The following is a 15,269-nucleotide window of genomic DNA, read 5'->3' on the forward strand; positions in this document are numbered from 1 at the left end:
CACACCGTGGGAACAAGGTTGAGAACTGACTTGAGGGGTATAGGTGACTCACAGACGCCATCTGCTGGTTAGTTAAAGTGTACATCACCAAACTGTGTTTCTGAAAAATTAGATTGGTATCTTCTTTTTTACAACTTGAAAGAACCCTATCAAGCAAAGCAAATGCCAAGAGGCCAAAAACAACAGAAAATCTTAATGCATATGATAACACCAGACGATATGGAGAGTCCAACTCCAAACACACAAATCAAGATATCGGAAGAGACTCAGTACTTGGCAGAATTAATCAAAGATCTACAATCGAGGAACGAAAACATGGCAAAGGATTTAAAGGACATCAAGAAGACCATGGCCCAGGGTATAAGCGACATAAAGAAGACACTAGAAGAGCATAAAGAAGACATTGCAAGAGTAAATAAAAAAATAGAAGATCTTATGGAAATAAAAGAAACTGTTGGCCAAATTAAAAAGACTCTGGATATTCACAATACAAGATTAGAGGAAGTTGAATAACGTCTCAGTGTCCCAGAAGTCCACAGAACAGAAAATGAAAGAACAAAAGAAAGAATGGAGAAAAAAATCGAAAAAATCAAAATGGATCTCAGGGTTACGATAGATAAAATAAAACGTCCAAACTTAAGACTCATTGGTTTCCCAGAAGGGGAAGAGAAGGGTAAAGGTCTATAAAGAGTATTCAAAGAAACTGTTGGGGAAAACTTCCCCAACCTTCTACACAATATAAACACACAAAGCATAAATGCCCAGCCAACTCCAAATAAAATAAACCCAAATAAACCCACCCCAAGACATATTCTGATCAGACTTCAAATACTGAAGAGAAGGAGCAAGTTCTGAAAGCAGCAAGAGAAAAGCAATTCACCACATACAAAGGAAACAACATAAGACTAAGTCATGACTACTCAGCGGCCACCATGGAGGCGAGAAGGCAGTGGCATGACATATTTAAAATTCTGAGAGAGAAAAATTTCCAGCCAAGAATACTTTATCCAGCAAAACTGTCCTTCAAATTTGAGGGAGAGCTTAAATTTTTCACAGGCAAACAAATGCTGAGAGACTTTGCCAATAAAAGACCTGCCCTACTTCAGATTCTAAAGGGAGCCCTACTGACAGAGAAACAAAAAAAGGAGAAAGAGATATAGAGAATTTTAACAGACATATATAGTACCTTACATCCCAAATCACCAGGACACTCATTTTTCTCTGGTGATCATGGATCTTTCTCCAGAAGGGAACATAAGCTGGGACATAAAACAAGCCTCAATAAATTAAAAAAAAAATTGAATATACTCAAAGGACATTCTCCAAACACAATGGAATACAAATAGAAGTCAATAATTTTTGAACTGTAACTCCACTATTTACTTCCTACACGATATAAAATACACAAACTCTAATGACAAATCAGTGGTTTTGAACTCAATGTAAAATATGTAATTTTAGACAACTATATAAAGGTGGGGGAATGGAGGAGTATAGGAACATAGTTTATGTGTCCTATCGAAATGAAGGTGGTATCAAAGTAAAACAAGATTGTTATGGATTTAAGAGGTTAATTTTAAGCCCCACAGTAAACACAAAGAAATTATCAGAGAATATAACCATAGAGATGAAAAGTAGAGTATGGGTTAAGAGAAATGGGGGAAGGGGCAATGGGGAGTTAAGAAATGAGTGTAGGGTTGCTGTTTGAGGTGAAGGGAAATTTCTAGTAATGGATGGTGGGAAAGAGCATTACAACGTTCTAAATGTGATTAATCCCACTAATGGAAGGCTAGGGAGGGGGTGGAATGGGAAGATTTAGGCTGTATAAATGTTTCCACAATTGAAAAAAAAAAAGACAGTCTAAATAGATGACAATTGAATGCCAAGGATGAGACTGGATGGGATTGGAGGATGGAGGACAGGAGGCTCAAAGGGACACAGTTGAGACATAAGGAAAAGGAAATATAGAATGTAAGCTCTGTATCATTGTTGAATCTCTTGTACTTCTTAGCTGCGCTTAATGGGATTGCATAAAAGAATGTTCTTATTCATGGGAAGCGTATACGTGAATTACAGTGCTTGTTCAAGGGTGTGTGCAGCTAGCTCTCATATGTTCAGAAGACAGTGCAATAGATGATGGATGATAGGGAGGGAGGGAGGGAAAGAAACAGTGATGTGAAAGCATGTTCAAGTTGGTGGATTGGGCTATTGGGGGAGGGGGGTCAGGGTATGATGGAATTCTGTGTATGGGTTTAGTATTGTTTTTGCAACTGTTCCTATAACTTTGAATTTATTTCAAAATAAAAAAATATATATATAAAAAAAATCATTGAGAAATAGTTTGAACAATCCAATTAAAAGCTCTTTAGTAGCCACAGCTCAGTGAGGAAGAAAATCCTAGAATATTTGGGAGGGAATTGACTTATTAATTTTAGCAAGTAATTTTACATAGTCTTAAAATGGTTTATAAATGGTCACTATCCAAATCACATATATCCATGGTTTCTGCATCTATGTTTATATCAGGAAATTATACATGTTCCCTGGGGCTTATATAGATAAAACAGCCTGTTTGTTGATGGACAGAACTTTCTACTAATATACTAACTCAGTCAAAATTGCAGAAATTCATTAAAAGCATTTAAAGTCATGTTAAACGCAAATGTGAAATTATTCACAGTTTCAGTAACCAAAAGAAACAACACTCAGAACCATAAGAAAGCTCTAATAAAACATTCAAGATTGAGAACTTGGCTTTTAGGAGTTAGAAAAGTAACCAAAGAGCAAAATCAGTTCATGCTAGGGCAGGGTTTCATTCATACAGTAGATCCAGGGACAAAGCCAGTAATGCTCAAGGATTGAAAAGCCATGAAGTTTCTCCAAATTTAAGTGGGGTTGCACCTCTCTGTAAATAGGCTGATTTCAAAACGTAGACAGATACACGAACCAAAATACCACACAGTTTTGCAATGAAATCCTTCTGACTGGAATACTCATCCCCACTTTTCTTTGCTAAGCTACACTCACACATTCTTTATGCCTCAGCGTGAGTATCACTTCCTTGGGAAAGCCTTTCCATCTTCTCTACCTACCATGTCTCAGAGTCTACCCTCCTGTTAGGTGTTTATTATACTCTGACAACCCCCCATTACAGTACCTAAACTTTATTTGAACTGTCTGTTGTCTTCAATACTAGACCTAAGCTCATGAGGCAAGAATCATTCCTGTCTTGATTTGTAGGGTTCCTCCCAACCCAGCATTTAGCACAGTACCTGGCACATAGTAGGTACTCAACAAATATTTGTTGAATACACCAATGAAGGAATGGATGGATGCACATATAGCCAGGTGTAAGTATATTAATGTATTGGTCAGGTTCTACACAGTGAAAAGCAACCATTTTTAAAGTGTTAGATAACCTGAGGGTGTGTATGCATGTCTCTTTAAATTTGATGATGATTGTGCTGCATATTATGCATGTATTTATGGGGATGAAGGGAATTTCTATAAACACAAATAGCAGGATGCCTAAATAATTCCTGAGGAGTTATAATTCCTCATATTTATGTATTTATGCTCAAACTGTTTCCATCCATATTTCATGTATTCTTACAACCTCCAAGCAAAACAGATAAGAACAGATATTATCATTGTCATTTTTCTGAAGGGGAAATGGATTGAGAAATGAAGTGAACTTGCTCAACTGCAAATGGTATATCAATATCCAAATTGGTGATCCAGACACTAGAACAGTATATCCTGGTAATATCATAATTATTAATACAATCTTTGTAGAGCGGAAGAAACAGATAAGAGCAAATACCTGAAACAGAAAGAAAGCCCCATGATTCATAGTGACCAACCTGCTTTGCAGGCTCTATTTAGATTCTGAGTTAAAGTTGCTTACTTAACTAGTACATACAGGGGAAATTAGAGCTGGGATGAAAGTGCCATTTTAAGTTGATAAAATTTTGCATTGACATTGGTCATTCACTTCACTAAAAAAATCAACAGGCTAATAAGATCAAATGCATTTAACAAGAATGACCAAGATTTTTAACTAGAGTAATTAAATATAATATTTTTTTCTGAAATGCAATTGGTAAGAAAAAAACACTTTGGGTCTGATATATCTTTGTAATTAATACCATGTGAAAAGTAACCTTGAGACCAAAACACCTATATTAATTGAGCTCCATTTTTAGCCCCATATGATCTAGTTTGATTAACATTACACAAAATATTTAAATGAGATGCCATGTCCCATATTTCTTTTTGTTTAAAAAAATCAATAAAACTCAGTAAGGCATTCTCAAACCCAGGAAGCAAAATAGTTGTTGCTCCCAAAGCAGTTCTAAGGTGCAGTGATGAATGAGATTTTATTAAAATTTCAGCCTCACATGATGCCTTTGCACCAAGGAACTCAAGGACCTCAAGGAATGGCCACTGCCCTGGAGTTTCATCAGTGGGGCTCTGTGGAAGGTACCAATTTTCCAGAAGTCAAAGGCAGTGGTAACTTTCCTAGATGGAGAGTGGGGCAGATCAGGGATACTATTGTCTTGGGCTCTATTTACTCATTCTCATCGGCAGACAACATTCAAATTCTAAAGGAAGATTTCAGCGTTAAAAGAAATCTATGTGTTTATAATATTTATTGTAACAAATAGCAATGCGCATCCCTTTATTCTAGCCCTTTTAGACTCACCCTATCTCTAATACACTGGCTGACACTGCTTTTTCACTCAGGTCTTTCTAATGGGGTTCTTGTTCCTCTGTGCTCCAGGAGGATAACAATTAGCAGAGACAAAAACCACCTATGCTTCAATAGCTGATATAATAAGGTCGATATTAAGGCAAGGTACTAGAATAATGATAACTGCTTTTATTAAATGTCTACTACAAGCCAAGGCTTGTCATATCAGGCACTTTACATGCATTATCTTATTTACTTTTCCCCACAAACCTATTGTATAAATACTACTATTGTCCCCATTTTACAGAAGAGGAATTTGAACATCAGTTGTTTAACTTATCTATCCAAGGTCTCAGCTAAGTAAATGGAAGAAGCAGATTTAAACCAAATTTCATCTGGTTCCAAAATTTCTATGCTACACTGTTACCCTGAAGCAAAATGATATACTCTGAATATGGTGTCATGCGATATGTATGCCTACAAATAGAAGAAATTAAAAACTTTCAGATATTTTATGGCAAAGGGATGATGTAGAAGTTGGAGTAAGAATGAATAAATGAATGAATTTATTATGACACAGTACATGCCAGGCAGTGTCCTAAGAGCTTCACATTCATTGACTCATTTAATTCTCATGATAATCCTAATAAGGTATGTGCAATTACTGTGCCCATTGCAAAGAAGAAGCAGCTCTGGCACTGAAAGGTGAAATGACTTACTCAAGGACACACAACCTGGAAGTGGCAGAGCTAGAATTTAAATCTATGCAGTGTGGTTCCAGAGTTTACATGCTTAACCACATTATACTAATGAGAAATTTGTTGAGACCAGGAGATGACCCAAGAGAAAATAAAATAAAGAGAATCATAGAGTTTTAGAGCTGGAAAGAACTGTCAAGATTATTTAATCCAACCTTGCTTACAGATGAGAAAAGTGAGGCAGAACAAGGTTAATGAACTTGTCTAAGGGCACATGGTTTGCAAGTAGCTGAGCCTGCACTGGAGTCCAGGTTTTCTAACCCCTAGTCAAGCATTCACTCCATTCTACCATATTATGCTCTCTCTGATGCACTCGTATGGCAACTAGAGTTGAGTTCAGTTCTCTCCCTGTTCTGGGCCTGCATCTGAGCTACTGAATATGGCTGGAGAAAATCCATACAGCCGAGCTGATGGGCATCAATTTCATTTAAAGTGTTCATGATCCCAAGCCTCAACTAAGCACTTACCTCTGCCCAGCAACACTACTTCTACATTAAACTTGCTTTCCCACTCTCAAAAGTGACTGTGATATATCTTCACCTCTCTCCTCAAACCTCCCACAACTTCCCCACTCCACTTCCTGCCTTGATGATCTCGTCTCATACTTAATGGAGAAATGGAAAACCATCAAAAGGAACTCTCTCATCTTCCCACCACTAAATCCACATACCTACCTACATCTGTATCTATATTCTCTCTCTTCTGTCCTGTTAAAATGGAAAAAGTGTCCCTGAATCCCATCCCCTCTTGCCTGCTCAAAGACTTTGCCCCTGCAGATAGATATCCCTTTTCTTCTGTATCATCATTTTTTCCCTTCCTACTGGAAGTCAGACTTGACTCTTCCTACTCTTTCAGCATCTCATATATCCAAAACCATCAATAAATTCTGTCTTTTTATTCTAACACCAAAATACATCTGTTATCTGTCCATTTCTCGTCATCTTTACTAACATCATCCTTATCCAAGTCACCATTTTCTCTTACCTAGGCTGCTGCAATAAACAAATAGTCTCCTAACTGGTTGTCACGCTTCTATTCTTGCCCATTTTTAACTCATTCTCTACAGAGCAAAGTAGACTTTATAAAAAATGTAAAACATTTCATATTACTCCCATGCTTAAAACCTTTCTATGGAGGTCCAACTGCTCTCAGAATATAATCCAAACTTCTTGGGGCCTACAAGCCCTGTATGATGTGGCCCCTGTCTATCGCTCCCAACTTTATCTCATGCCACATTCCCCCTCACTCAACTATGCTGGCCTTCCCTCTGTTCCTGGAACACACCCAGCCCTTTCTTGCCTCAGAGACCTGTGCTTGCTGTTCCCCGGGCACTTGGTGTGATGAAAGCCTTCTGACTCCTCAGGTGCCAGCCTGAAATTCATCTTCTCAGAGAAACCTTCCTACTGTGATATCTAAGTAGATCTTTCCTATTTTTCTCATCCATAGCTGTCTTAGCATTTCTCACAATTAGTAGGTATTTTACATATGCATTGATCTATTTCCTTGTTTACATGTCTGTCTCCAAGCTCAATGTGAGCAGGGACTTCTGTATATCTTTTCTCATTGTTGTATTTACAAGACTTAGCAGAGTACATGGCACCAAGCAGGCACTCAATAAACTTTTGTTGAAATAGGAAATGAATTATTAATTAATTACTAGATCCATTTGAATAATATCTGGGACAATGTTCAAAGGGGAAGAGACACAGTCCTTTGAATAAACCAAAAAGAAAAGAGGCAGAAGTCAATTAGTGCCAGTCAACTCTAAAGTTAAAAGTCTGTACCTGAAGAGCTCTTCCTCTGGTCCTCTATAATCATTTAACACATTGCTATCTAATAAAGGTACTCTAAACAGGGAAAAATAACTCTGACTTCTTTAGGATAATAATCTGGCTGGTTTTAGGATCCCAAGCCTTTTGTCAAATTGTAATCAGCAGGTTCTGATCTTCTTTTGTGGTGATCTCTTTCTGAATGAATAAAAAGAGAATATCTGCAAAGTTAACCCAGATGAGGGACAGGACCTTGAGGATGATAACCGTTTAAGGTTCTTGTCATATCTGCTCCCTATATACACATGAACAGAAAGTGGGAGTTACATTTTACTTGCTTATTTTTACCTCAAGTCATTTATTCCTCTACTAAGTAGTTTATTGATTTTTAAACATCAATCTAGGGCTGGAATTTACAGCACTCCCATCAGAAATCTTACAGTGCTCAAAATAAATAACTTGCCCAAACAATACCATATCAGTTGTTAAAGGAGTAATTAGGAAAACAAGTGCATCTAAAGGTAGAAACTAAATATAGATATTCCTTTATACACACACATGTGGGAGGTGACCTTTCCAGGAACAATAAATAAATAAATAAATAAATAAATAAACAAACAAACAAATAATAGGAAAAAATCTACAATGTATGAAAAATTCAGCAGTATGGGAGTCTAATAAGAAAAACGTTAGAATTCAGTATAGGCTACTACATGTCACTATTGTTCTATAATAGTTATTTTAAACAGGAAGCACAAGGTTGCCAAATGTTCTTGTTCTATGTTTCCTGTACTAATTTCACATCCTACACATTTAGCCCTACTATTAAAAATATTTTCCATGACATTTTACTTCCTGGTCTTTAGAGTAGGAGCCTCCCAGGCCGCTCTATAACAGACCTCAAATTCCAACTTTCATCCTGTAGAAAGCATATCTTCCTCCACACACCATCCTATTTTAGCAAAGTGTTGGTTATGCTCAAATGCTCTGGGATTAGGAGTGAGGAAGTCTTGAATTACATGCCTAAGTATAACCCACTAACTGGTAGGCCACAGAAATATAAGAAAGATACAAATACTTTGACTTAAAAGTGTTATCTCAAGGGTAAGTAGGCAGTATAATGAAACATACAGCATTGAATTAACTTGACACCCCAGAAAGAAAGCAGGTGCTAAACTTTCTTGAGTATTAGCATTGCACATTTAAAATAACTCCTTTAAGTGTTGGTTTAGAGTTGCAACTCATCTGAGACACTTAGGGTATTCCCAAAGTGCACCAGAATTTGGGCACATATGAAATTGTAATTACTTTCCATCCCTTTTCTCTAATTTCCCCATAATTTATCTTCTTGATATATCCCCATCTCCTTTCAGAGCCTGTGGAAAGGGGCTGGGCCAACACACCCGGTGGTCTTTCAAAACTACATGACCAGAGAGGATCATAAATTTAACAAAAATATTTACTGAGTGCCTGCTATGTGCCAGACACTGTTTTGCAAGCTGGCATAACAAGCCCACAAAGGGGTTCTACAAGTTCAAATGTTCACAGCTTAAGAGAGTAAAAAGTAGAGAAAAATATCTGATTTCTGCCACTCTCTGTTAGCAATGGGACAGTAACTGTCATAGGCTGGCAGCAGCAGGTGAGATATCAAATGGGGAGCCTCTTCCTTGGGGCTACCTGACTTCTGTTTCTATCCTTTCTAATTCTAGAATAGTACATCTCAGATTCCAGGGAAAGGAGTCTGAAAAATGAAGCCAATTTTGCTGCTGAGTACTTGAGACAAACAGAACATTCTAAAGGCAGCAAACCAAGTCTGCTCTGAGCCCAGGTCCCTAATGTCATTTGTTTTACACCTTGGGTTTAGGGTCTTTCTTCATGTTTTTTTTCCCCATCACTCCAATGCAGCACATGGAAACAGTTCAAGTATACAAATTATCTTTAGTATGGTGAGAGGAAACCTCAAAGTAAATTCCTATGCAGATCATTCATTCATTCAATGGATATTTATTGAACACTTACTGTGATCCAGAGATTGTTCAGGTGCTGGGAATATATCGGTGAACAAAACAGATAATAAGCCCTGCTCTCTGGAACTTACATTTTAAATGGGGGTTGACAAGATATGTTACAGGCAATTTTGCAATAACCACATAGCTTAGTACTGGTTTAGATGAATAAATAGTACCTTCTTGTTCCTCCTTTCTCTAGCCTCTACTCTAGAGCCCAACCTTCGGGCCTACATCTTTTTGCTACTTTTGGCATTGTGCTTCTACTCTACACTTCCACACCTAAAGCTAGCCTTGAGCCTCTCTTTTAGGGGGCTCCAGGTCCTCAGGCACACCCCCTGTAGTTCTGATTAGCCCTACTGAATGGAGCTCTCATTAAAAAGGTACCCCATCTCTCTCAGATTCTGGCAGTATCACTTTGACCAAAATCACCAGGCCACTGGGGTTCTGGAGTCTGGTCTTGGGAATCTTTACTAGCCTGTTCTTAGCCTTTAGCTGGCCTCCAACTCAATTTATACATCCCTGTTTTCCTTAACTCCTCCCTAGCCTTTTCTTTCTGTTCACTTTGTACCTCTGTCTTTTCCTGATGAACATTTCTGAACCAAGTTGAAAAAGGATGATAGTTGGGAATATGAAAGAACAGGGTCCAATTTAAAGAAACCTATTTGTTTAAAAAAATCTTGATTGTCAAAGATGATGTGAAAAAGAAGCTTCTGGAGCCAGGTATCATGCCTTCATAAGACTCTGATCTTGTAAAGACACTGTTGTTTGCTGTGAAATTTCTGTAAGCTGTTCTTTAAAATAATTGTTCTGTGTGTTTCTGGGTTCTTATGAGGTTTTAACATTCTGAAACTGCAGGGGCAATCAGGAAAACCTTTAAATGTGATTAGTAGTCAAATAAAATGTTATAAGGAATTTCTCCATTTTTCCCACCCTTCAATTTTTCCACCCTATTTGAAATAGAAAACAAGTTGAAGATATTTCAGTCCAAAGGGTAATTTTATGAAAATAGATAAGCACCTAGGAACAGAGGCTTATAATGGAAGTGTCTCCTCCACTTTTATTGAATGTAATTCAATAAAGTTTGTAAAACCATCCCTGCCAATCAAAATCTAGAAAAGACAATTTCCTGTTTGAGGAAATAGATATGATACTGAACAGAACCAAATCAGGCTATAATTAACTTAGAAAGAAATCTGATACACTAAACTCAGGTTAGCCAGAAGAATGTTTCTGCAGTTCAACAGATTTTCATACCAAGTTTAATAAAATTTGTTTTTCCAAGAGAATTCTTATCCTGGAGGGTGGAGAAGGGAAGCTAAGAGAGTTATACACAAAAAAGCTGAAGAGTAAAAATAGCTACCATTCACTGGGAGTTTACTATGTACCAGACACTTTGCAAAGTTCTTTATATGCATTTTCTCATTTAATTCTCACTGTAATTTTAACATGCAGATACTCACATTATCTCAGTTTTATAGATGAGGCAATTGAGGCTCATAGATTAAATCAGATGTGCAAATTCACACAGGTAATAAGGGATAGACTGGGATTCAGACTCAGGTCTGCCCTTAACTGCTGAGCTAAGTTGTCACCCATAGACTATATAATGCTTTAGTGATAAATTCTAAATGAATTAGCTAGGCATGAGGCAGCATATGATATAGAAGAAAAAGTACTTGAGTAGGAGTCCTGAGACCTGGGTTCTACTCTAGGCTCTGACACTAACCAGTTGCGTAGCCTCAGATGAGTCATTTAACACCTCTGGGCCTCAGTTTCCCCATCTGTAAAACAAGAATATCAAGCTAAAGGATCTCTAACATCCCATTTAGTTCTAAAATTCTATTACTCTATAAAATAAGTTATGGCACATGAATTACCATGAATGCTTTGCCTTTGGGGGTAACTTACACCAAAAGCAACTCGAGGAATAAATTCTGCTAAAAAAGTGCACCCTTGACACAAGCGGACCTGCTAGAAAGGAGATGATTTCAAAAGAAGAACCTTTTTGTGATTGCAAATGGAGCTGCCAGCATAGTCTTTGAACTCTCCTTCACCATCAGCCAGAGAGGCTTCAGTTAATCTTCACTAAAGATGACAGTCTGCAAGCATTTTGGACCTCCAGGTCGAGGCTAAGTTGGCAGGAACTAAATGAAGAGAAAACCATTTTACAGGGTCACTGCTAAGCCCAGAATCACAGGATTTCTGAAGAAAGTGTTTATGGGTGACTAAATCAAAGGCCTCAGGTCAATAAAAATGGTTCTAATAATATAAGCCTAATACATTGTTTCTGAGATATCCTTGGTGCTTTAAATGAAGTTGAATTGGGAGAAAGGCTAGCTATGAAATATAACTGGACCAGAGTTAGAGAATTCCCTTTCTCTGGGAATTTTATAAAAACTTCACAAAACTTTCACAAGACACGAGGAATCACAGTGTAGGTGAATTCTGATTTTTGATCCTTTGTACAATGCACCATGTTAAACTTATCAGTGAGTCTCCAGGAAGAATGAAGACAATAAAAAAACTCAATTGGCCTTCTACAGGGGTTCCAGCCAGTTTGAGTAGCAAGTGATTGAAAAGTTTTAAGCTTTTTATGTTTGTATTTGTCCAGAGCACTTCTTGACTAGCTTCTCTTTGCCCCGTTGTCTTCCTAGGTGACTACCCAGCATCATATTCAACATAGGAAGTAGTGATAAGCCACACTACTAGTTGCCTTTCCAATGCTATCAATAACCACTGAGCAAAGACAGTTAATGATCATGTCTTCTCACTTCTACCACTGACAGTGACAGAATTCCTACAGAGTTCATTTTTCTCCTAAAATATTTTATTTTTAAAAGGTAGCCAAAGAAAGGTAGAGAAAGGCTGAGGGAGAAGGAGAAAGGGTTACCTATTTAGCTAAATTTTGTGAGTTATTTAACTCATGGCATGTTTTTAAATTAAAAGCTGTAGATGAGAATGCTATATGGGCTCACAGATGGCTTTTGTAATTGACCAATATTAGAGATACAAAGCTGTCTGAATGAATAGATAAGTGACATTATCACAAGACTGGAAAAGGAAGATCCAAACGGCAGATTAATGCAAGGAATTATTAAGATAAAATGAAAAAGTTGGAATTTGAAAGTGGGTATTAAATTCACATAGATTATAAACTATTGCATTAGACAAGAGAGCCCTGGAGGCTAATCAGTTTTCATTAATCGATTTCTTTTGACCATGACCAGTGATTTCTAAATTTGTTCTTGCAACAGACCCCTTGGAATGGCTTCTCTCCATTTGGAGGACCAGTGCATTATTTATACTTCTCCTGTGCCAATAGCTCATCTACCCAATAACAGAAGTGAAGCCTGTGCATCATATGAGCTCTGAGTAACCAACTAACTCCACAGATGGCTTAGAAAGGTCATGGCTCTGCATAGAGGAGATGACAAAATAGAGAAAGTCCCACAGGTCATCAGACAGCTGCTGCCTAACCAGTGGATGTGTCAACTTAGAGTCATATAATTTTAGAGTTAAAATGGGCCTTTAAAATTATCTTATTTTCAATCTTGCTCCAGGTGAAGGACTCTGTGCACAGCATTCCTGACAGTAGCTTCTAGACATAGCTTAAATACTTTCAGGGCTGGAAAAGTCCCTGCTTCACAAGAATATCCATTCCACTGTCAGAGAATTTGAATAGAAATGTTTTTCCCTTTTGCTTGGCTAGAATCTGCTTTCCTGTGGCTACCTAGGTTCATATCCAGGCTCTCCCACTTATATGACCTTGGGAGGGGGTTACTTAATCTCCTCTGTGCTTCAGTTTCTTTATATGTTAAATGAAGATAATAACAGTACCAAACTTATGGGATTGTTGTAGGGATTAAATATGTTAACATAAGTCACATGCTTAGCATAGTTCCTGGCACAAAATAAGTCCTCAATAAATGCCATCCATTGTTTTTGTTACACCTACTAATGCTGCTACTGCCACAGCTATTGCTACTTTTACAACTACTATTGTCACTGCTAAAGATGCCCTCTGGAGTGACAAATGTCAGTTCTCAATCCTCTTTTTTATATTGCTCTGCAAATATTTGAAGACTCCTATCCAAAGTATGGGCTTTATAACTATACAACCTAGCTCTGCTTTTACTAGCTCTATGGTATCAGGTGAGTTATCTAACACCTTCATGCCAGGTATATTCAAGGAATCTTCTACATTGTGTGGCTGTGAAGAAGATAATATAAGCAGAATGCCTGGCACACAGTAGGTGCTTTAAAAATGTCATTTCCTTTCCCCTCTCCATTCCGAGGTTTTCTCTTTTCCAGGCACAAAAACAACCAGTTTTTTTTTTGTCTTTTTTTTTTTTTACCTTTCTTTATATGACAGAGTTCTCCAGCCCCTGACCATTCTTGTTTCATTCTGGTTTGCCAAGTGTCTTTCTTAAGATTTAGTACTCATTATTCCATGAGTGATCCGTGTGCCATGCAGAGTAGAGAGGGATATCAATCCAAGGGTTCCTTAATCTTGGGAAGATAAAGCTCAGCTAAAGGCATTTGTGGACAAGACAAGGGTTAGGTGTATTCTCTTACTGTGATTTTTTATGCTCATTGATTTCCTCTTTCCTGGTTCATGGGCTAATGTGTGACAGATTCCATCAAAACTTCAAGTTACTTACTGAATCAGAGCAGTTGCACCAGCCAGCTCCAGTAGGTCTTTTCTAGGACTTTGCTTTCTTATCAGGTTGTGAGCCATATATAATGCAGTGAATCTAATTCCTGCCACATGTATTGAATGGCATTACTGCCAAAGTGTCTCTTCCAATCCATTTTATGTGGTTCCTTTCTGGAGCAACTTATTGAATTAAAAAGATAATAATTTCAATCTTGTTGGTTAATACTGATTAAGCACCTCTAGGCATGCAGAGAGGTAGAGTGTATGCTTTGAAAGTTGAAGACTGAAGTTCAGTTTCTACCTTTCCAATTTTCTGGAGGCAGTACAGATTAGTGAGAATTTGACCAACTAAAAGTCATGGAATTTGAGATCAAGATCGATATATGCCACCAAGTATATGATCCTAAATAAATCATTTAACTGATTTAAGGCTTAGTTTCCTCATCTATAAGAAGAAAGGGTTGAACTAGATAACTTTTTTATGTCTCTTCCAGGTCAAATAATGTATGGATCTATTCTATAGCATTATGATCAATTAAAGAAAGAAAGACGTGTTTTCACAGCTTACTTTCTTTTCTAATCAGTTATAGTCCAGGCAAATGGAAGTTTTAAACAGCTATTGTAAATTTAATAGGGAACTGAAATAGTTGAGCATTTTCCCTCCTAACCGCTTGCTTATATAATTTTAAGGCTGTTAATTAAATTGTGCTTTACGAAGAAGGGGAGAGTTCAACATCTACAATTGAAGTACAACAGAGAGAATTTCATTGAGCAAGACCATTGTGCTGGTTTGAATGTATTATGTCCCCCAAAACGCCATTATATTTGATGTAATCTTGTGTGGGCAGATGTACCAGTGTTGATTAGATTGTAATTCTTTGAGTGTGTCCATGGAGATGCGACCCACCCAACTGTGGGTGATGACAATAATTGGATAATTTCCATGGAGGTGTGACCCCACCCATTCAGGATGGGTCTGAATTAGTTCACTGGAGCACTAAATGAGCTGACAAACAGAAGGAACTCAGTGCAGCTGAGAGTGACATTTTGAAGAGGAGCTACAGCCAAGAGGGACACTTTGAAGAATGCACAGAGGATGAGAGAGTAGCTGCAGATGAGAGACAGTTTGAAGATGGCCGTTGAAAGCAGACTTTTGCTTTGGAGAAGCTAAGAGAAGACAAACGCCCCAAGAGCAACTAAGAATGATATTTTTGAGGAGCTGAAGCCTAGAGAGGAACATCCTGGGAGAAAGGCAGTTTGAAACCAGAACTTGGAGCAGACGCTGGCCACTTTCCTTCCCAGCTAACAGAGGTTTTTCCGGATGCCATTGGCTATCTTCCAGTGAAGGTACCCGATTGTTGATGCGTTATCTTGGACACTTTG

The 15,269-nt window shown here is 37.7% G+C and overlaps 1 protein-coding gene across 3 annotated transcripts in view; it reads right to left on the bottom strand.

Moving 5' to 3' along the window:
- Positions 1-15,269, bottom strand: part of ENOX2 (ecto-NOX disulfide-thiol exchanger 2) — a 393,140-nt gene that overhangs the window by 261,801 nt on the left and 116,070 nt on the right. The window contains exon 1 of one of the 3 annotated variants that reach the window (XM_037821173.1): positions 11,231-11,325. The exons of the other annotated variants lie outside the window; for them this stretch is intronic. Coding sequence (XP_037677101.1) covers positions 11,231-11,286 — 56 coding nt within the window. The 5' untranslated portion in view covers positions 11,287-11,325. Of the gene's footprint in view, positions 1-11,230; positions 11,326-15,269 lie in introns of those variants that run through there. 3 annotated transcript variants of the gene reach the window in all.

The sequence above is a fragment of the Choloepus didactylus genome, chromosome X, assembly GCF_015220235.1.
Source record: "Choloepus didactylus isolate mChoDid1 chromosome X, mChoDid1.pri, whole genome shotgun sequence".
Taxonomy (NCBI): domain Eukaryota; kingdom Metazoa; phylum Chordata; class Mammalia; order Pilosa; family Megalonychidae; genus Choloepus; species Choloepus didactylus.